The 21425-nt window shown below is 36.9% G+C and overlaps 2 protein-coding genes across 3 annotated transcripts in view; one reads left to right on the top strand and one right to left on the bottom strand.

The window, feature by feature from the left end:
* The window catches only part of LOC134845699 (cleavage and polyadenylation specificity factor subunit 4-like), a 373809-nt gene that overhangs the window by 338749 nt on the left and 13635 nt on the right, over positions 1-21425 (bottom strand). The window lies entirely within an intron of this gene.
* The window catches only part of LOC134845744 (uncharacterized), a 33124-nt gene that overhangs the window by 7719 nt on the left and 3980 nt on the right, over positions 1-21425 (top strand). For both annotated transcript variants that reach the window (XM_063862806.1, XM_063862805.1), the window contains exons 3-6: positions 1373-1450; positions 1740-1902; positions 4712-4864; positions 15821-15999. In XM_063862806.1, coding sequence (XP_063718876.1) covers positions 1373-1450; positions 1740-1902; positions 4712-4864; positions 15821-15999 — 573 coding nt within the window. The remainder of the gene's footprint in view (positions 1-1372; positions 1451-1739; positions 1903-4711; positions 4865-15820; positions 16000-21425) is intronic.

The following is a 21425-nucleotide window of genomic DNA, read 5'->3' as shown; positions in this document are numbered from 1 at the left end:
CAATAACTTTTGAATGATAAGAAAAAGTTTTGTCAAAAAAGGCTAGTTAAAAAGTCGAGTTTGTTTGAAAACAAAACCACCCCGAGCACATATTTTTTCCGTTACTTTCGGAAAAATTAGATTTTAACGTTTAGCTTTGCGAAAAGAATGTTGAAACTAATTGACATGATAATCCCAGTTAGATAGCCGAGCGTGAGTAACGTTACCGCACAAAACGATAAAATTTCCAAGCAAATTCAGTACTGTATAAAACGCATCGTGTATTCAGTGTTGCATCGAAAATCACTGATTTTCCTTGAATATTTCAAGGTAAGAAACTTGGAGCTAAAAAACTTCAAATCAAGCTATGTGTTATTGCCATATTCGACCACTTAAAAAGCGTATAACTATCAAATCCTAAGCGGAGGAGGGAATTTTGTTGTATTTTGAACCAGTAGCATCAAAGCTTTAGATAATTTCAGTTTCAATGAAGATGACATTGGAATGATTCCAACTGGTTGAGTTTAAACAAAGCACGCGGTAAACGCAAAACAAACATCGAAAAAAACACATTGTTTGCTCACGATATTGTTTTGTTGTACAATTGTTTGCTGCAGACATCATAGTTCATCTGCATATTTGCAAAAACCCGAAAAGTAGCAAAATCTCGGTACCTGATTTGATCCGGGTTTTGTTTTTAAGTATTCTATTTGATTTCAAAAGGCTCGTATTAAACTCAAATCGAATCTATCTGTAGTTGCCGTTTTCTAGCAGCTCTTTCTGTTCGAAACGAAGGAATTATGAGTAAAATTTGTACTTTTAAGATTGTTAAAACAACAGTAAATTATTCAGTTTAAGAGCAAAATGATATCCCTATTGAGTAAAATTTGTATTGATGACACCTTGGTGCATGACGCTATTAATCAAAGCTGGAAGTTCTTATCACTTTGGCACAATCTTGAAAACTTTCCAGAAAAGTTCTCTCTTATTTATTGTAACCAGTTCAAAACAAGTTTTTAACATATTCTATTTTATGATAACTATCTCTGTAAAATACTTAGAACTAACCAAATAAGATCCATGACTAAAAGATACAATAATCTTACGGCTGAAACTATTTATAATTTCAACCAGAACAGAATAAATTTAACTTAGCAAACAGTTGCTCCTCCTCAGAACGGTTCTTGATTCTAAGCCTCGCTATAAAACCAGTATACGCTAGATCCATTGAGACTAGGATATATAAGAGTAAGATTAGGACTGGTTATAGACTAAAAAGTTGCACGAAAACAGAAGGTGTACCTTGTCCGAAAATATTCTATGAAAGCCACCCCGGACTTAAACTCATTATGTTCTGTTTTACTTGTACGGCAATTAACCTTGATTTGTTTAGACAGAAAGCTTCGGAAGGCAAAGTCTACTCAGCCCTGATCCTGTGACTGGACTGACAGATGATGAAAAACAAAAAACGGTAAATCTGGCAAAAGCGGTAAATCAATTTTTTGCAATTTTTGCTACCCATGTCCAGACTTTCAAATTTTGATGTGTCCAGACCATCTTGACCCACGTCGCAACGTTATCCAAATTTTCCATACTGAAACTCTGGGCGTGACTATTCAATTTGGGTATAAATCCGGATGCGGCGCGACCCACACAGTCTGGACATGAGTCTGGGATCTCGACCCGGGAATATTCTTTTGTATTCTTTTTTTTACCAGAGACGTTTTTGAAACAAAAAAATATTTAATGATTGTGCTTAGACCGAACCAACAAAATCTACATACTCTTTACGAGAACTGATTTGCAAGGAGGATAAACAACTGGTTGATCAGATTATTCACATGGATGTCAAAAACAAAGCCGAGTATCTCCGACTCATCACTAAACCAGTTCAGTCCGCATGCAAATCAAGGCTACGCTTGGGTGAGTTTTTCAACAAAATACTAATTCAACCACAGAAATAGTTTTTCATATTGAGTGCCGGTATTTTCAAGAGACAACAGAGTTTTATAGAAAGTTAAAATAAAGTATCTTCCCACAAAATTGTGCAGAGGAGGTTGACGACAGATCCTCAATTCGGGTTGTTAAAAATGTTTTAATATCTGAACTCGTTTCAAAAATTCGCGTGCCACGCTGATTTTTTCGGAAAAAATAAGGGCTTTGTAGCGTTTTGGGAGAACTGAGATTGTCAACAAATCGACCAAAACAGAAAAAAAGGTCAACAAAATTTCCATAACCGCCCCCTTCTCTCTCCCAGAAAAATTTACAGTAAACGCCACTGCTTCCTTGGAACGAATGTTTAGATGCTACCAGGTTCAATACAGAGTTAATGCAATATAAAAATTTCAGTTAGGGTAATGTCATAAAGTGCAAATGGGTTATGACAGAGTGCAGTTTTACATATCCAAATGCTCGGATAGCTAAAAAAACTCATTTTGCCGCTCGAGCCGAAAGTAAGCGCAGTTTATACCATTTTGACCTGATGATTTGTGTTTAATTGCTAATTATTAATAAGCTTTCCGCTGTCCCTGACAGTTTTTGTATCTGGAAACTGAAAAAATTTATTTTTATGACGATATGACAACTCCGTAGGTCTTACAAATCTCCCAATTTCTGGCATTTAATCGAGAAATTATGCGGTCTCAGTATTCAATATAAGGAGCGTCTTCATCTGTTTATCCAAAAAGAATTTAGAAAAAAAAAGATTCGAAGCGTAATTTTTTTCTAAAAGTTGTTATTAATTTTTCTATGAGAAAATGTGGTTTTTAATGGGGGAGCGAGTTGACGTAGTTTTGTCTCAGCCTCTCAATCGACACGGATTTTAAAAAGTTTTTTTTCTGACATTCATTTGAATTTCTTTTCCAAAAGAAGCGTTGCAAGTTTTGAAACAAAAACTTAGCAAAAATAACGTTTTAATGCTTATCGATCTGTAAATAGCCTGCTCGCTTGCTTTATTTGCTCAAAATTGGACCAAAAATCAAAAACTGCAAACAAACTTTCTCGACACAGAAAATATATTATCTACAATTTTTAAAGTCTTCAAATAACGATTGATAATGATTCAATGAGATAAATAACACAATGCAATCCAATGACGTTTTTGGTACCTGATTTTGGTGGAGAAAAAAACTATAACCAAACCGTTTACAAACTTCCTCGTGATTTTCAATAATCGGAACAAAAATACTTGTCATACAATTACAAGGAAAACTTCGACGGAGAGAGTTTATCATACAATTCTTTGCTATTCAAATTGCATGATAATTACTTTCCCACTTAGATTATACACAAAAGTTTTTCCAAAAGGGTTTTTAGTTAAGTTTAAATGAGCTTACATCGGTTTTCAATTGAATGAGAATATTCTGGTCATCAGAAATTTATTTTTTGCCGCAGAAACGGTTATCATACTAGTAAAAATCCAATACTGAGGAAAAGTTTTTAAATTTTCTTTTTTGTCGCTAAACTAGTTTTAAGATGAAAAAAACTGTTTTCCGAAAATAATATTTTGCCTGCAAAACTTAAAAAATTTTGGCATATAGCATAATCCACGCAATCAATTTGATGAAAAAACAAAAGATTATATTGAAATATTATGTGATGGCAGACTTTCAACCTTTGAATTTTTTGAAATAGAGTCCTCTCAATCATGTACAAAAAAATCTTTTTTTTTGCTATGGTTTACGTAAAACTCATTTTTTCACTACGCATCTAGCAATAGGTAGTTTTGTCTGGTGTTTGAATGTCTGATGATTGGAGTTTTTTGATGATGAGCATTTTTTTCATATCATTATTTTGTATGATAAGCATTTTTTCTTTAGTTTGAAATTATATGATGAGCATTTTTTGTCAACTGAGGAACAGCCGGTTGTCTGAGGACCTATGCTCGTTGCTTTGAGAGCAAGGTAACATTAGACACGCCAGATATATAGCAAAAAAAAGTATATCTTAACAATGGGCACAACATCGTATCTCGCGATCAACTACACAGCTCGTATGCTGTTATTTTCCCTCATGTATAAACTGTCCTAACTAAAAAACTTTTTAGAGCTAAATTCAAGGAGCGTGTAAAACTTTCATGTCAAAGGTCAACCTGGAAAGTTAAGGCCTTTTTAGAGTACATGTGCTTTTTGTAATGCTGATTTAAAGTATCACAGTGCACCACACAGTTCATAAAATTTGAAGCTTAAAATGCGTTTCTCTTTTAATTTGCAGTAGTTTTTTGCGAATTTTGAGCCCGGAGTTTACCCCAGAATTGGTTCATTATTTTGGTTTTTTATTCAATCGAAAATTCCGCAAAAACTTGCATAAACTATTATTTATTTTTATTTGATACCCACATCATGTCATTCCAACCATATAAAACATCATTTTTTTTATTTAAAAACAGTTCCCAAACCTTTTGCACAAAATTTTGTGTATTTTGTCCATGATAGCTTTTGCTGGGATACATAAGACGCTCATTTTGATAAAATTTTGTCACTAATTGACTATGTATCTTTCGCGTAACTTGTGGTTAAAAAAAAATTGAAACAATCCGTTTTTATGTTAAATATTTGGGACTGAATTTTCTCTTCTGACCGCACTATTTTGCACGATTTTTCTTCTGCTAAGATTGTGAGCAAGTTTTGTCTTCGTCAGTTTTCACCTAAATTTTTCACCTTAAATTTTCACCTAAATTTTTCACCTTAATTTTTCACCTTACCCGGATAATCAAACCAGCACTGTATTACAGGTGGACATAAAGCTGGTGCTAGTGCTTGGGATGGCCACAAATTTGTGTGTGAGGATGACTTAGAGGGACTGATTGGTGGAACGCAGTCTTGTTTAGTTTACAGTTTCGGTATCAGTGGAGACCTCTCCTTCGAAAACCAAATGGCCGCCATTGGTGAGCATATGAAACAAAACTGTTCGTGGGGAAACGCCCCGATTATTTCGACTGGCCTTTATCGTCTATAGAGTAGTAGCGCTTTTAAAAAAAATTGATGAAATTTTCAAAAAAAAAACAATTTTAATTATTAATTATGTTGTAGTTTTTTAATTATTTTTTAAAATAATTTTTCCCCTCGCTTTGAAAAACAAAATAGCAGTAAGGTATTGAGTAGACTGCTAGTAGGATTCTATTTAATGTGGAACGATAACTGAGCCGGATTGGTCTCTGGGTAATAATAGCTTTCAGATGATATAAAATAAAGTAAAAAACTGACTTAATGAAAAGTCTAAAATTGTCTGGAGATAAAACCACCCCGAGCTCAAATAGTCCGTCACTTCTTCAAAATTCGAAATGAGAATATGAAAAATTCTAAAGTTCGATCTGATGCAAAAGCGGATCTAGCATTTTTTCGAGTTGGAGGAGCGGATTTTCAAAATTTTGCGCGCGCTCCCCTTCAAAGTTAGCATACCATGGCGCCGAATGCGCCTTTAGAACAATTTTAGGGTTGGTTGGCCCAAAATGAATGTCAGAAAACAACACCAAAGGGAGGAGGACCATTCGGGATGTGAGGGTGTCAAATCTATGAGAGAAGAGGGCGTCCCCCCCGAGTCGAGATTTTTCACCTAATTTGAAGCAAGATTTAAGCGGTTTGAGCGGTTTTTTAGACAATTACGCTCAAAATCTTGCTTCAAAATGAGCGGTTTGAGCGGTTTTTGAATGGTTTATCTAAAAAAAACGCTCAAAAACCGCTCAAATCCTGCGCGGTTGTTGAGCGGTTTTTTTAGATAAACCGCTCAACACCGTTCCAATCTTGCGCGGTTTTTGAGCGGTTTTTTTTAGATAAACCGTTCAAAAACCGCTCAAACCGCTCATTTTGAAGCAAGATTTTGAGCGTAATTGTCTAAAAAAAACCGCTCAAACCGCTCAAATCTTGCGCGGTTTTTAAGCGGTTTTTTTAGATAAACCGTTCAAAAACCGCTCAAACCGCTCATTTTGAAGCAAGATTTTGAGCGTAATTGTCTAAAAAAAACCGCTCAAACCGTTCAAATCTTGCGCGGTTTTTGAGCGGTTTTATTAGATAAACCATTCAAAAACCGCTCAAACCGCTCATTTTGAAGCAAGATTTTGAGCATAATTGTCTAAAAAAAACCGCTCAAACCGCTCTCATCTTACATAATTTCCAGTGGTTATTTTGCTCGAGCATTTGAAAAAAGTCGCTTATTGTTTTTGGTCAAGACATCGAAAAAAATATTGCTTGATTTGAGAACGGTTAAGCACTTTTGTAAATTGTAGATAGTATTTCAACTGCATCTTAGCGTGGGTTGACCAAAAATGCTTATCCAACAATTTCCATATATGGAAAAATGCTTGTCCTACAATTTTTTTAGTTTCATAGACTCAGAAAATTGTAAAAAAAACTCTAGGATAAGCGTTTTTTTCATAAATAGAAATTGTAGAATAAACATTTTTTCATATATGGAAATTGTAGGATAAACATTTTTCATATATGGAAATTGAAGTATAAACAATTTTTTCATAAATGGAATTTGTAAGATAAGCATTTTATCATAAATGGAAATTGTAAGACAAGCATTTTTTATATATGGAAATTGTACGATAAGCATTTTTTTAGCTTCAAATTAAATTTTCGCTTTGATGAGCAATGTCCTTTAATCTGAGCAAAAGCACTCTTAAATAATTTAAATTTGTTTATGAACAAATTTGAACAATTTCTGAAAATCTTGCCTTTCATGAAAAAATGGTTATCATACAATTTCCATATATGGAAATTGTATGATAACCATTTTTTTTATATAAAAAAAATAAACGTAGTTATTTTTCATCACCAGACTGTTGTATTTGGTTCAAATAGCCGGAGAAACTAGATTGAATCTTTTTTCAATGGTTTTTGAAATTGTATGAAAATTGTATGATTAGCATTTTTCCATACATTTGATGCAGGCAATTGTATGATAAGCTTTTTCGGTGTGGGGAAATTTAAAATAAGCATTTTCGGTTTATGGAGGTCAACCCGGGGGTCACATTACCTTTCCAGGCTTTTTTTTTGGTTTTAATCGGTTTTCTTTATAAGACCGCTCAAAAACCGCTTAAAAACCGCTCACATTTTGCTTGAGAAACCGTTCAAATCTTGCGCGGTTTTTGAGCGGTTTTATTAGATAAACCGTTCAAAAACCGCTCAAACCGCTCATTTTGAAACAAGATTTTGAGCGTAATTGTCTAAAAAAAACCGCTCAAACCGCTCTCATCTTACATAATTTCCAGTGGTTATTTTGCTCGAGCATTTGAAAAAAGTCGCTTATTGTTTTTGGTCAAGACATCGAAAAAAATATTGCTTGATTTGAGAACGGTTAAGCACTTTTTTAAATTGTAGATAGTATTTCAACTGCATCTTAGCGTGGGTTGACCAAAAATGCTTATCCAACAATTTCCATATATGGAAAAATGCTTGTCCTACAATTTTTTTAGTTTCATAGACTCAGAAAATTGTAAAAAAAAACTCTAGGATAAGCGTTTTTTCATATATAGAAATTATAGAATAAACATTTTTTCATATATGGAAAATGTAGGATAAACATTTTTCATATATGGAAATTGTAGTAAAAACAATTTTTTCATAAATGGAATTTGTAAGATAAGCATTTTATCATAAATGGAAATTGTAAGACAAGCATTTTTCATATGAGAAATTTGTACGATAAGCATTTTTTTAGCTTCAAATTAAATTTTCGCTTTGATGAGCAATGTCCTTTAATCTGAGCAAAAGCACTCTTAAATAATTTAAATTTGTTTATGAACAACATTTGAACAATTTCTGAAAATCTTGCCTTTCATGAAAAAATGGTTATCATACAATTTCCATATATGGAAATTGTATGATAACCATTTTTTTTATAAAAAAAATAAACGTAGTTATTTTTCATCACCAGACTGTTGTATTTGGTTCAAATAGCCGGAGAAACTAGATTGAATCTTTTTTCAATGGTTTTTGAAATTGTATGAAAATTGTATGATTAGCATTTTTCCATACATTTGATGCAGGCAATTGTATGATAAGCTTTTTCGGTGTGGGGAAATTTAAAATAAGCATTTTCGGTTTATGGAGGTCAACCCGGGGGTCACATTACCTTTCCAGGCTTTTTTTGGTTTTAATCGGTTTTCTTTAAAAGACCGCTCAAAAACCGCTTAAAAACCGCTCACATCTTGCTTGAGAAACCGTTCATAAATCACCGCAAGAAATGAGCAGTTTTTGAGCGGTTTTTTAAGCAAGATTTGAGCGGTTTGAGCGGTTCGGTTTTTCCAAAAAAAACGCTCTAACCGCCCAAACCGCTGAAACCGCTCAAATCTTGCTGAAAAACCGCTCAAACCGCTCATATCTTGAGCGGTTTTTGAGCGGGATCTCGACCCGGGCCCCTAAATCTGCTCCTGCTCCGATGATCGTTGCTTTTTTGTAGCTTAATACTCTACCAAACACATTAGAATCTGCAAGATTCAATGGCTAGTACATATGAAGATAGTTAAGAACTGTTCAATTCAGTTTGTTTGTGTAAACTTGTGTAAAAACTTGCCACTCCAAGCAGACACTTGAACTAAGCATATTTAGTTTTGATTTTGAACGTTTGCATCATGAAAACTTCAAAACTTTTACTTTCAAAGCTCTTGACTTCAAAACGGTTGCATCATCAAGAGCACGAAAAAATAGTTTTAAACATGGGGTTTTTGATCAAATTCTGGGGGTTACAATATGTAGTTTTCCCTTTACCTTTCAATGAAAAGGAGGCGGGAAAGTTTTTGCTGCAGAACTCAATGCATAAAAACTACTAATAATTTCTGCCCGGGTCGAGATACCGCTCAAACACCGCTCAAGATATGATCGGTTTGAGCGGTTTTCCAGTAAGATTTGAGCAGTTTTTGAGCGTTTTGGGCGGTTTTTTGGAAAAACCGCTCAAACCGCTTAAATCTTGCTTGAAAAAAAAACAGCTCAAGAACCGCTCATTTCTTGCGGTGGTTTTGAACGGTTTGTCAAGCAAGATTTGAGCGGGTTTTAAGCGGTTTTTGAGCGGTTTTATAAAGCAAACCGACTAAAACCATCAAAAGACCTGGAAGGTACTGTGTGACGCTAAGATGCAGTTGAAACTGTCTACAATTTACAAAAAGTGCTTAACTGTTTTCAACTCAAGCAAGATATTTTTCAATGTCTAGACCACAAACAATGTGAGCGACCTTTTTCAATCCGCCTTTTTTTGAAGCAAGATTTTGAGCGCAATCGTCTAAAACAACCGCTCAAACCGCTCAAACCGCTCAAATCTTGCTTCAATTAGGTGAAAAATCTCGACTCGGGTGCTGTATTTTTCTCATAATAGCCCATCTTCCCCCATTTCTGAGGACAAACTATAGCTCTTCTAGCAGTGAATTGTTCATTTCTGAAGTGTTTAATTTTCTGACGGGGATTGAAGTTGAGGGAAAGTCGGAAGAAGCAAAGACAAATGCTTTCAAAAAGCAGAAAGAGATAGAGAGAGAGAGAGAGATAGCTTAGTGAAATAATGATCTTCGCAGTGTTTTTTAGCCTGAAAAACATGATTCTTTGACTTTTCTGATTCCTGGAAGTACAAGCCCGTCGAAAAGCTAAAAGTTGAAGAAACTTAGAAAATTTTTCTCAATTGTCTTCGATTTTTTCTGGTAAACGCGACTAAAAAAATAGGCTGCGTTGTGTTTTTAGCAGTCTTCTTTGTACCTCTTAATAGGATGTTTAAAATCCATCTTTAATCCTAAATCGTAGATATATGATCAAATTATAATGTTTTCTATATTTGTCAACGTCTACGTCTAAACGCAAGAACGTCGAACGGTTCAGTTTTGAGGAAAATGGTTTTCTGTCTTAGTTTTTCAAACTTATTTGAGTTCAAAAGTTGCGCAGGTACCGTTTTCTGGCAACAATGCTTGCAGATTTAAATATTAATAGGAGATTTTAAGAACCTTTGCCGAATTTGTTGAAGTTGTTCATGTAAACAACTACGTGTAAACCTTGAGTTAAGTGATACATCCAGTTAGCTTTCTTTTGCAAACTCTTTCCTCTTTTCAACGTTTACCGATTTGTCAAACTAGGTTTTCAAAGGTTCGTTTTGTTGGCTGAATCATGTTTTGCCGTGTGTTGTACTTCACGTTGTTATCAAACAACTTCCGATGAAACATCATCCTGGAGTCAGAGCAAGAGCATTGTTGACGTCAGTATCTGGCGTAGTAAGTGGTTTTTAATTGAGAATGGCCTCAACATGTGTCAGAAGTGTCAGAAACCAAAAAAAAATTGGTTAGGTTTTCCCCACTGTTCATTAGAAGTGTCGGTACAGAAATTTCACTACTCCTTTTTAAAATTTTTTTCTCGGCTTCTTTCGTGGTTCTCTTGGCTGAATAATGACCATGGTGTTAAGTTGTTGCTGGTGAAAGTACTGAAAAATTATCTTGAAATTCTTGTTCAGCATCAGTCATTGAGGGTCAAAATCACCTGTGACTTTTACCCGCTAATTTTCATGCATCCAAATCTGTTGCATAAACAGTAACCGCATAAAAAAACCAGCCCATTGGTCAATACCTGCCCCGTGCCAATGCCCTTGAGAGAATTGCTAGCTTTTCTTTCCATAAACCTAATATTCCAACACGACGAATTAGGGTACCAAATTATTTTTAAGCTAATTTGGTTCTTCTGTGTAGCGTTATCTACCCTCAAAACGCTACCAAGCCCTGTACTATTGCCTTGACAGGTATCATTGCTGTTTTCAAACAAATTGATTTAGAGTAAATCTTCGAAAAAGTCGAAAACTGAAATATTCGTCAAGAGATCAAAAATTCTGTTTTCTGTCGTGTCATCACTGAATTGATCCTCTAGAATCCATCGGGTTGTTTTCATCGCGTTTCTTATCCACTGGTTTGTGCCTTGTCTATTAGCTTTTTTTAAGAATGGCAGATCCACCAAGAATCAGGACTTTATAGAGCTAAAAACGAAACTCTCCCAGATGAAAAAACTGGAAATTTGATTTAACGGCTGCTACAATTTCCTGTTTTTCGCCCAGTCAGTTAGCAATAAAACATTCGTTTAGGAGAATGTTCCATAACTACGCAATTGTTTTGCCAGTCAGTCTAAGCGAGAAATTTCGGCATCATATACTGGTTTTAGTTACCTGATGGCTGCTGTTACTGCTTTCACTAGATGTGCTCCGCAAACGCATATAATAATTATGCTCGTGTTTTACTTAGGTCGTGTCATACTTAGTCAACAATATGAAGTGTGTACACAAAAAAAAGCGCAGTAAAAAATCTTTGGTTATCTTCGATAGCAAGAACTCAACAAGACATTTCAGATTTCAAATTGTTTAGCTGCTGTTCGACACGCGTTTATAAGATTTCTGTAGTAAGCTTAATATCATTAGCTCCCATGGAATTTCGCCCATTCACATGAGTTGTATGATTGAGTTGTATAAAACGACAAACCGCGTCGAGCCGCTGGACGCTGCTTGATTAGTTTTGAAGATCTCGTCCTAGCTGAAAAAAAAAAATCATAAACTTTACCTTCTGGGCGTTCTCACAGTTGAAAGCAAAAGGAGTGAGCAGAAGATGAAGTTGTTGTACGTCTTGCAGAAATGAAAGTTAATTTCCAAACAGAAAATTAAATCCCGCGACCGTCTGCGGACTTGTTGTAAGAAATCTCATGAGGTCCAGGTTCTTCTATAACACAAGGCATCCATTTGTCGTCTGTTCTCCCTACTATGCTTCATTTGCGTACTGAATGTCGTTTCACTGACTTATCGAAAACGCTTTATATGAGAGTTGTTTTCTTCGTTAAAAAATCTTTTTGTAGCGAAGAGACTGCAGTGTTGCTGTTTTGTTGTGAAGTTACAACCCACATTTTTTCCAGAATTTGCTCTCGATAAACGTTTTTTTGCAAGTATTTGATAAGAAAGAAAGCTGTGCTTCTGTAAATCTTGGCATCGAGAACCAGAGCAGTCCTTACTTTATTTTAAGGTTTTTTCTCAAGTTGAAGCCCTGCTGTTTTTTTTATCAGTTGATATCTGTCTTTGATCGATAATTTTAAGTATTCGCATCTTCATATCTGAGAATCTTTTTCTCAGCACTCGCAATTGTTCTTTCTGTTGTGACTAGATTTATCTGTACGGTCTTTGCCGCCGTATTATTTCTTTTCCCGTCAAAACATTGATCTGAATTTGTTCCTGATTTTTTGACGATGTTCAAGCGCATGGCGGGGCGTTTCCTTAAAGTGTTTAAGCTAGTTCTAATACGCAGATTTTCATCCTGATGCTGGATTTTTTCAAGGTTCCCATGTTCTTATAGGAAATAGTTCGTTAGAGAGACAACACAAAAAATGACCCAATGATTCATTGGTGGTCCCTGGTTGAGTAGTTCGAAACTGTGTTCTTCTGTCGGTTACAGTCATCGTTGCTTGAATATCTCAAGCACATTTGTCTGCAAAATCATTTGTTTGTTACCGTAATGGCTTTTCGGAATCTCTTTGACGATGTCAAAAGTGTCTTACGTAGTCATAGTTGAATGTAGTAACTAGTCCGCCTCTTTTGTCATCAATGATTAGAAGTGATATACTTTCTAGCTTATGGTGTTCAAAACTCAGTTAAATATATCAATCAACGAGTTTGGTTCCATGTTTTTTCCTTAGACAGTTTTTTCCTTGCATAGTTACATATGGATTTTGACGATTATCTGTTGAAACTCGTCTTTATTTTGTGCTGTGAGCAAACTGTTGAAACTGACGGTTGTTCAGTTTAAACTTTTTCGTCTAACTTTTCTGGCGCCTGGATCCCAACGTCTAATGGCTCATTATGTGTGATCAGTAGCTGTATCTCGTTGTTAACTAGATTAACAGCCTTGCCTCCTCCTCAGCAGTTTAGGTAACTAAGAATGAAAAAATCACTGTGAGAAAATATAACATATGAAAGCTACAAATGCTTGTCAAGAAAAGCGACTTAAAAACTTTGTATTCAAAAAACTTACTCTTTAGGCTTTACAAGGAGTTCGGAACTTTTAGAGCATGCAACAAGCAGTCATATTTTCTTTTTGAAACTTCAGCTCCCCTCACACTATGTGAAGCATAGTGTGTGTGTTTTTAATCTGGTAATGTAATTTTTGTAGCAGTTTTCCCGCTTCAGTTTAGTTTGAGATAAAACAATTGCGGGTTATGCGTTTATCGAAAAATTCAATTTGCTCGTTTATGATTCCGTTCTGAAATGTAGTAATCAAAGTAGTCCCAAATTCAATCCTTCTTAACGCTAAAGCAAATGCCGTACAATCTTTTTTTATTTGGGTTTCAACTTCTTTCAGACTAATTATGAAAAAAATTATTGTCAAACATTGTTTGATAAAATCAAAAAACACCTGGAGAAAAAACCACTCCGAGCAAAATATTCACATTTTTTAAAATTTTTTGGATAAATTGAGCAATATCTCCTCGTAATGACCATTTGAGCTATCCCAAAATCCCCAAACTAAACAGTAAAACTCATCAAACTCAGGCATACGATTGAAAGAATATGTCGAATATGATAGAATATGAATGTAGAATATTTCCTGAAAATGATTGTAGAAGTGTGAAAAAATTTGAAAACGAAAAAAACCGACAACTAAAAAAACTAGAATATTATTTCAAAAATCTTTGCTTTGAGCAAAGCAAGTTAGCAGTGCCGATGCTTTTAAATTGTATCAGTCTCCTCTTGGATTCGATTCCCTGCCCCCTTTGGTTCTATTTTGAGACATCCATGTTTGGCTAAGGTTTTCTAAAGGCGCATTTGGCGGATTCATAGACTTATTTTGAGGGAGGAGCGCGCGCCAAAAAAGGCCCAAGCATTGGTCAAACAAGGGGCTTAATAGTGATATATATCACTTTTAATGTTTTTTTTATCACTCTGACAGTTTTTTGAGGCTTGACTTGGGTAATCTTGGGGCTGCACATCAGTCGGAGAATTTAAGCACTTGGTTTCATATCATTCAAAGTATTTTCAAGTGGTTGCAAGCATGCCTCAATTATTTATTAAGCCATACCTTTAATCCTTTGCCACACGCGCCCAAAAAGAACACTTTGAGGAAGAAAGAGCAAAGTCCACTGAAAAATTGGACAATCCGGCGATGTTTTAAAATCACTTCGTTTCTCGGATTCCTTTTTTCTTAGAGGTACAGAAAAAAAAACAAAAAAAAACAAATGCCTGCTACTTGATTACATTGGCGAGCGTATTTTAACCCTTTAAAAATGTGTACTGACTATGAAAGACAAGTTGCCACAAGTTTTGCATAGTTAGAAAGACAGGCTCGTCATAGCATTTACTATGTAGGCAACAACTGCGATGACGATCTGGCCTCTCTAACTACGCAAAAACTGTACTAACACGTCTCTCAGTTCCAGTACAGAACGTGAATTGGTTAAAAGATACTTGCCTATATAATCAAGTTTTGTGTTCAGAACTGTGTGTTACCATGACCGCCACAGTTTAAATCATTCAGACAATGTTCACGGAAATTCATTTTGTGATGTTGGGCAAAAGCGTTGAATTCAACTGTCTACAAAAAAAGATTACGTCTCAAATGGCATAAAAATGAGCAGTTTTCTAGATGCTTTATTTCCTATGCAGCAATTGCATTGCAAAATATTTTGAGAGGATTTTTGTTTAGTGATCAAGATACAAAAAGTAGTAAAGTTAGTTGTCAAATCAATTGTTGTTTGACATTGTCTCGAAAAAATTTGAGAACTCTTATTAAAAGCATAAGATGTTAGTAATTAGTTTTGTGTGATCAATTTTTCCAGTAAAACTGTCAGGTAACATTTTTTTGGAAGCAATAAATTCAAATCTTGTTCACACATCTTGTCGCTCCTAAAAAAGGAGAAATATGAGTTGAGAAAGCGTTTGATTGTCATGAAAGTTTGAAATTTATACCATTTGGGAAAAGCTCTGTTTATATGCCATTTGGGATTTAAGCCATTTGGCAAGTTACCAAAATTACATATACTGATTTAGAATACTCATAAGGTATAGCTATACCTTATGAGTACTCTAAATTAGTATATCTTTCTTTTATAGACAATTGAATTCAACTCTCTTACCCACCATTTGTAGCTGTTGGTTCAAAAAAAGAACTTTCGTGAACTTTGTTTTGATTGCTTTGAACTGTGGTGTTCATGGTAACCCACGGTTTCCAACACAAAAATTCTTCCTTTCCAACTATATTTGTCGATGGTGGTGGGGAAAAGTATAGGGAGCCGTGAATTCATTTGAACTTGTACCTGGCTTTTTTACATTTTATTTCAAACTACAAAGTTTCAATTATGTGTTTTGGGGTTAGATTGTGCTTTTTTCCCATTATAGCCTCTCTTATCGACTGTGCAGCAAGTAATTTGTTATGCTCATTCACACATTGCTTGTAAAATATAAGAGTAAATTTATTATCCGGTGTGAATTGAAAAGGCAGCAATCAACCATTTAAGCAAAGTGAATTGCGAGATTCCGCAACCTGCAAGTGGAATTTGCTTAAACGTATTTGAGTTCCATAGACAAGAAAATATTTTCATCATTTTGGTTCAATTTTTCTTACTGGATTCCATAGGCAACTGCATCTGAACCAACAAAACCTTTAAAAGAGGAATTTAGAGACGCGGTGGCCCAGTTTTTGTTGTTTAATAGAAAAACCGCGCTAAATGTTATACTTATTTTTCCTAGTTTCGAAAAAATGATGGTCTGTTTCTGCTGATTGTGGTGTACTTTCTTCGGACAAAAATTGACTTCTAAAATAACAATTTTTGAACGTTTTTCCCTACGAAAAATATGAGATCTAGTTTTTAATGTCTATATACATGCTTTTCTATCTTGCTTGTGTTGATAGGCTGTACAGTACATGCGTATGATCACACAATAAAATCTTTGCCTGCCACTTCCTTCCCTCACAAAATACACTGGCATAAAGTGGGTATGGCATCCAACAATGACAAATCAGATCTAAAGACTCTCGGATACCTCATCGGTCACAACGGACACAGCAACGACATCATACATTACTTGAAGGTTAGTTCAGATATATCGGCATTTCTCTCCTCGTTTGAACACTCCGTTTTCGACTTTGAATTCAAATTGACGTTTTGGTGACAATGTAAAAAAACCAGATGAATATTTGTCATTTTATTTTCAAGAATCATGAAAACAGAAAAAAAAACACTTAAAAAAACAAAAAAAAACCATTTCGACTATTTTCGACAGAGTTCGACTGAAGAATATTTTTAACTTAAAATTTTGCGTTTTGATGTTCTGATTTTTGATTGGCCATAATTTTTTGATAAGGAGTTCGAGATCATGTTCCAATTTTGTGTTCCAATTTGTTTTCATTTTGTAGTTAACTTCATGTTTAGAATTTTTGCTCGTCTATAAAGCGTCTTTTTTGATGTTGAGTTTGATTTTGTTTCAATTTTGTGTTTGAATGTTTCTAATTTGTGAAGTTTTATTTTTGTGGTCAAGTTTATCTTTCGACTGACCGACTCGGCTCTATGTTTCGACTTTTTGTTCGTCCATAAAGTCTTCGCAATCAGAGAAAACTGGGCAGACAATGTCTTGAGTTTGAACCGCCTCTGTCGAAACATAAAATTGCAAATCTCGAATCGGACTTTTCAGCAAACATTTTGTTTAAGTTAACCGGTTTTATGTTGCCAATTTTGCCAAACTTGACATTTGCCGAGATTTAAAGGACAAAACTAGGTTGTTCGTAATAGTGAATTAATTGACTAGTTGTTTAGATTCTTGGTTGTTTAGATTTAGTTAGTCAGACTCTGACTAATAGAAATATGTTTAACAAAAGTGTTGAATAAAGTTTACATCTAACAAGCGATGATAAAGAACATAAGAGTGAATCACACACAGTGTGTCACTCAGAAAAGCCAAGCCAGTGACCTTGAGCGGACTGGTATAATATATCTGCAGCATGGCTGCAAAAGGCAATAACAATGAGGTACTAAATGTCGCCTCATTGGCAAAAGGCAATATAACAATGAGGTACTAAATGTCGCCTCATCACATTCCCCGCGGAAAGGAAAATTTTTTTGGAGAAACCAAAAATTGTTCAAAAGTTAAATAAATAAACTGCACCCCTAAGCATTAATATTAGATAGCACCCCTATCCCGTAAAAATGCATGGTGACAAAAATAAAGATAGATACGAAGTTTTGTTGAGAGTTTGACAATGAGTTTTAGCTGCAATCAATTTTCGTCCTGAGCTTTATCCAGCGAGGATGAGAATGGCGCCTCCGGAGGAGTTAAATGCGAACGTTCCCGACTGAGAGGTCGCCGTTTAGGTGACTGCGACGATGGTTGGGCGCTTAATGTAGGCAATATGGCGGCTTCATTTTCCGACGACTTTTCTTCTTCTACCCATTTAACCGAGTGTCGTAGTGGGTCGCCATAGAATTTCGGAGCCTTTTTGCTTCGAGATGAAGTACGAGTTCCCTCTGAATCATCCGTAGCCGGTTGAGCTGGGAGAGAGAGTGATGGAAGCGACGAATATGGGTTTGCTTGAATAACTGGACGAGCTGGAAGATCCGGACCCTCGGGGTCGACGACGTCAAGTGGTAGTTGATGTGGACTTGTGGCCAAAGTTGTAGGGCTGTGAACCAGAGTTGTAGGGACCACAGGCTGAGTGAGGGGCGGTAGAGGCAGACTAGTATCTATCGAAGACTGACCCGGTGTGAGGAATGAGTTGCCAAACGTGACAGGCGGTGACTCGTCATTCAACCGTATTCGTTTTTCCCTTGGAGTAGATAGCCGAGTTTCGTGCGAAGCGTGTTGGTCGGGAGGACTCTCATTGGACGAATCAACAGTAAGATCTACCACCGCCGGTAGTGACACGCTCGTATTAGCTGGCCGTTTTTCAAGCATCGTTGGATGAGATGCGCGAGTAACAGGTTTCTTTCACCCACTTTTTGATGATGTTCCAGAAGATTGAAGACGACCACCTGGTGTTGCTGAAAAGGTATTATTGAAGTTAGGCTTAAGGCAGACATGGTTTTTTCGATAAACTTTTCCCTTGTCAGTAACATAGGTGTGATCGGTGATGCGAGTAATTTTGAATTTCGCAAGCTTAAAAAGTGGTTTGCCAGACTGACGATCCATAATTTTTCTAAACACTCTCACACGGTTTAGTTCGGATAAAAGAAGTTTTTCTAGTTTACTTGTTTTTGACTGTCGACGGGGTTGAAGTGTCGGTAAACGATGAACAGTATTCGGAGCCCCTGGAGGCGTAGTGGCTGAACGATCTTCCGCGAAGCATAGCGTTTTACGAGAAAGGCCTGTTTTCAATGACTGGGCCAAATCTGAATGTCGACTCGACAGCTCCTGAAAGACCCGTTTTCCCCCATCTGGCGGAAGATTCCTCTTCTGTTGTGTCCATACATTAGCCGCCCGGGCAAGATCAGCCAGCGCTTTGTATGGTTCACTCTCGGCGATGTTTCCCTCTAGTGAGAACATTGGGCTGAAGCGCGGAGTTATCTGAGGACTGAGACTGCCTCTTGGCACCACTTTGACCCGATCTCGACTATAGTCCTGACTGGCAATTTGGTCCGGCGTTAAGAGATTTCGTTCAAGTCCTTGTGCTGAAGAATCAGAATTAACTATATTAAGAAAAGCTTGGGACCATTCAGTATTGGGCTTACGTCCGAAATGCATTTCAAATGGTGACTTCTTAAGTGTAGAATGTTTATTTTTACGAATATCTTCTATTATTCGATGAAGTACTTCTTTAAAATTACCGAAGTTAGGGTCCAGTTGTTCAGTGCCTAGCTTGCGTTTTATAGTCTGTATCATACGTTCAACGAGACCAGAGCCACGATGGTCTCCGACTGGAGAAAGGATATGCTTGATGCCTTTACTAGAACAAAATTGTTGTACCATGTCGTTTTTAAACCCCGAGCCGTGATCAGTCCTGATAGAATGACGTAACCCATGAATTCGGATATAAGATTCAAGAAATTTCGTAACCTTTTTAGCCCCAGTAGTTTTAGTAATAAAAACAGAAGGAAATTTCGAGAAGCGATCGATAGCTACTAAGAGGAATATTTTCACACCTTTGTCATCCAAAATAGGACCAGCAAAATCTAACTGCAATTCCTGATTCGGCCCCGTCAACTGGGGCAAAGATTGTGCGGTATGAAAAGTTTTAACGGGCTTTAGGTTCTTACCATACAGTGTGCACTCGCAGCACTTCTCGCAGGTGTCAACTATCTGCCGGTTCAAGAATGGCCACCAAATATACTCTGAGGCGGACATCATGGCCTCTTGACCAGGATGCGACCGATGAAGTCGGGCAAGGACGGCTGGTCTCAAAACCTCTGGGATGGCCAGTTTGTTGTCAATAATCACACAGTTGTTGACAACCGCTGCTTTGGACCAAAATTGGGCCATGTAAGATCCGAGCTTATTAAAACTGGAAACGTCTTTGCTGTTAATGGCTCGTTTCATCGGGCCCAGAAATCGGTCTTCCTCAGTGAGTTCAGCTAAGAGGTCGGCATCGAATAAACCTGGGAGACCCACAATTTCTTTCTTCGACTCTGAGACGATTGGTTTGCCACCATTGATGGCATACACACCGACTTTATCAGCAAGTTGAATTCTCCCCGGTCTTGATAATCGGCATTTCTTCATAGCTTCCAAGAGCTGAGTGTGTCCCTCCCTTCTAGAGGCAGTTCTGGCAGCCACAAATCGAGTCTTCGCCGCACGCTCTCGTGTCCGATTACGTTGGCGCACCTGGTCCAAACAAGAGATTCGTCCTACCTGACGAGATCTTACTGAAGGGCGCGGGCTAGGCCTGCGAAAGTTAGGAGAACTCAAGGTGAAATTTTCGACGAAAGAGAGAAGTTCTGCTTGATCCTCCATTGAACTGTGTGACGGATGTGGTTTAGTAATGTTAGTTGGTTGAGTTATTGGTGTATCATTAGTATGTTGAAGAGCAGAATGTGGTAATGCAGTAAGATGGGAACCAGTAGGATTAGATGGATTCATGTTGTAGTGAAAAAGATGAGATGAGTGAAATAAAAGAGATTGATTAGAGTTAGAAAAAGATGAGAAGGAATATTTGCAACTATCTTTTAACAACTCAGGTCGGAGACAATGATTCCAGTCAAGCGAATTTGGTTTACGATTATTAATTAGAATGCCGGTTTCTGATTGGTCAATTTCGTAACAACATGATTTAACGCCCTCACTCGGTGAGAGACCGCACGCGCGAATTTGCATAACGTGATTTGATTGGTCGAGAAAACGGTTTGATTTCAGAGTTTGAGGCACAACGACCTCTTGCGACGGCGAACGTATTGTACTAGCCAAATCAAGTATATTGAATGCATTAATAAATGATAAGGCCGAATTAAAAGCCTCAATAGACTTTACAACAAAAAGTTCATCGTATATTGATGGCGCTGGAGCTGAGAAGGTTGGGTGTCGAGAAAGGTAGTCCACAATGCCTAACGTAACGCCAGGCACGTGAATAACTTCGAAGTCAAAGGGTAGTAACCGGTCCGCCCAACGTGAAAGGCAGGACTGATATGATTTGTTATTATAGTTTTCGCTTAGCGCCGAAATGATGGCTTTGTGGTCAGTTAGTACTTGAAAACGATTTCCCAACAAATAAGTACGAAAATGTTCGCACGCCCAAACGATCGCCAACAATTCAAGTTCATTCGTACTATATTTTGATTCAGCATTATTGAGGAAGCGTGAGGCAAACGCTGTAGGAGCCCAAACCCCTGGCTCGATTTCCTGTTCCAAGCATGCTCCTAACCCGTTATGACTAGCGTCACATTTTACCCGAGACTTTTTTGAAGAGTCATAATGGAATAAGTTTGGAATGTTAGCCAACAGGTTTATAATACTCATGAAGGCATTATCTTGTTCCTCCCCCCAACGGAAAGACTGTTTATTGCATGCTTTTAAAGATTCTCGAAAATGAACGGTACTGGTGTGTAGGTCAGGTAGGAATCGTTGCAAGTGATTTAACGTCCCCATAAAGTAGCGGAGCTGCTTTAAAGTTTTGGGGGGTTTCAGTGATCGGACCGCATCAATTTTTGAAAATTTCGGAGAGTACCCGTGCTCATTTATAACGTAACCTAACCAAGTTAGCTGCTTTACTGAGAACTCGCACTTACTGAATTTCAATGCCCAGCCTTCTTCGTCGAGTCGCTGCATCACTCTCTCGACCAATTTATTGTGATCTTGAACATCTCCCTTCGTGACTACTAGGATGTCGTCCAAGTAACAGATTACACCTTCTAATCCGTGCAAGGTACAATCCATCGCCTTTTGAAATTCAGTCGGCATATCAGTCAACCCATAGAACCCTGTCTTAAATCGATAAGTCCCCGTAGCATCTCCACACAAAATATTAAAATTACAGTGACTGCTGGTAAATGATGACAACGGCAGCTGACTGAAAGCATATTTCAAGTCTAACGAGG

Source organism: Symsagittifera roscoffensis, chromosome 5 (assembly GCF_963678635.1).
Source record: "Symsagittifera roscoffensis chromosome 5, txSymRosc1.1, whole genome shotgun sequence".
Taxonomy (NCBI): Eukaryota; Metazoa; Xenacoelomorpha; order Acoela; family Convolutidae; genus Symsagittifera; species Symsagittifera roscoffensis.
Note: the sequence above shows the minus strand (reverse complement) of the source record. Positions and strands in the feature narration are given on the sequence as shown.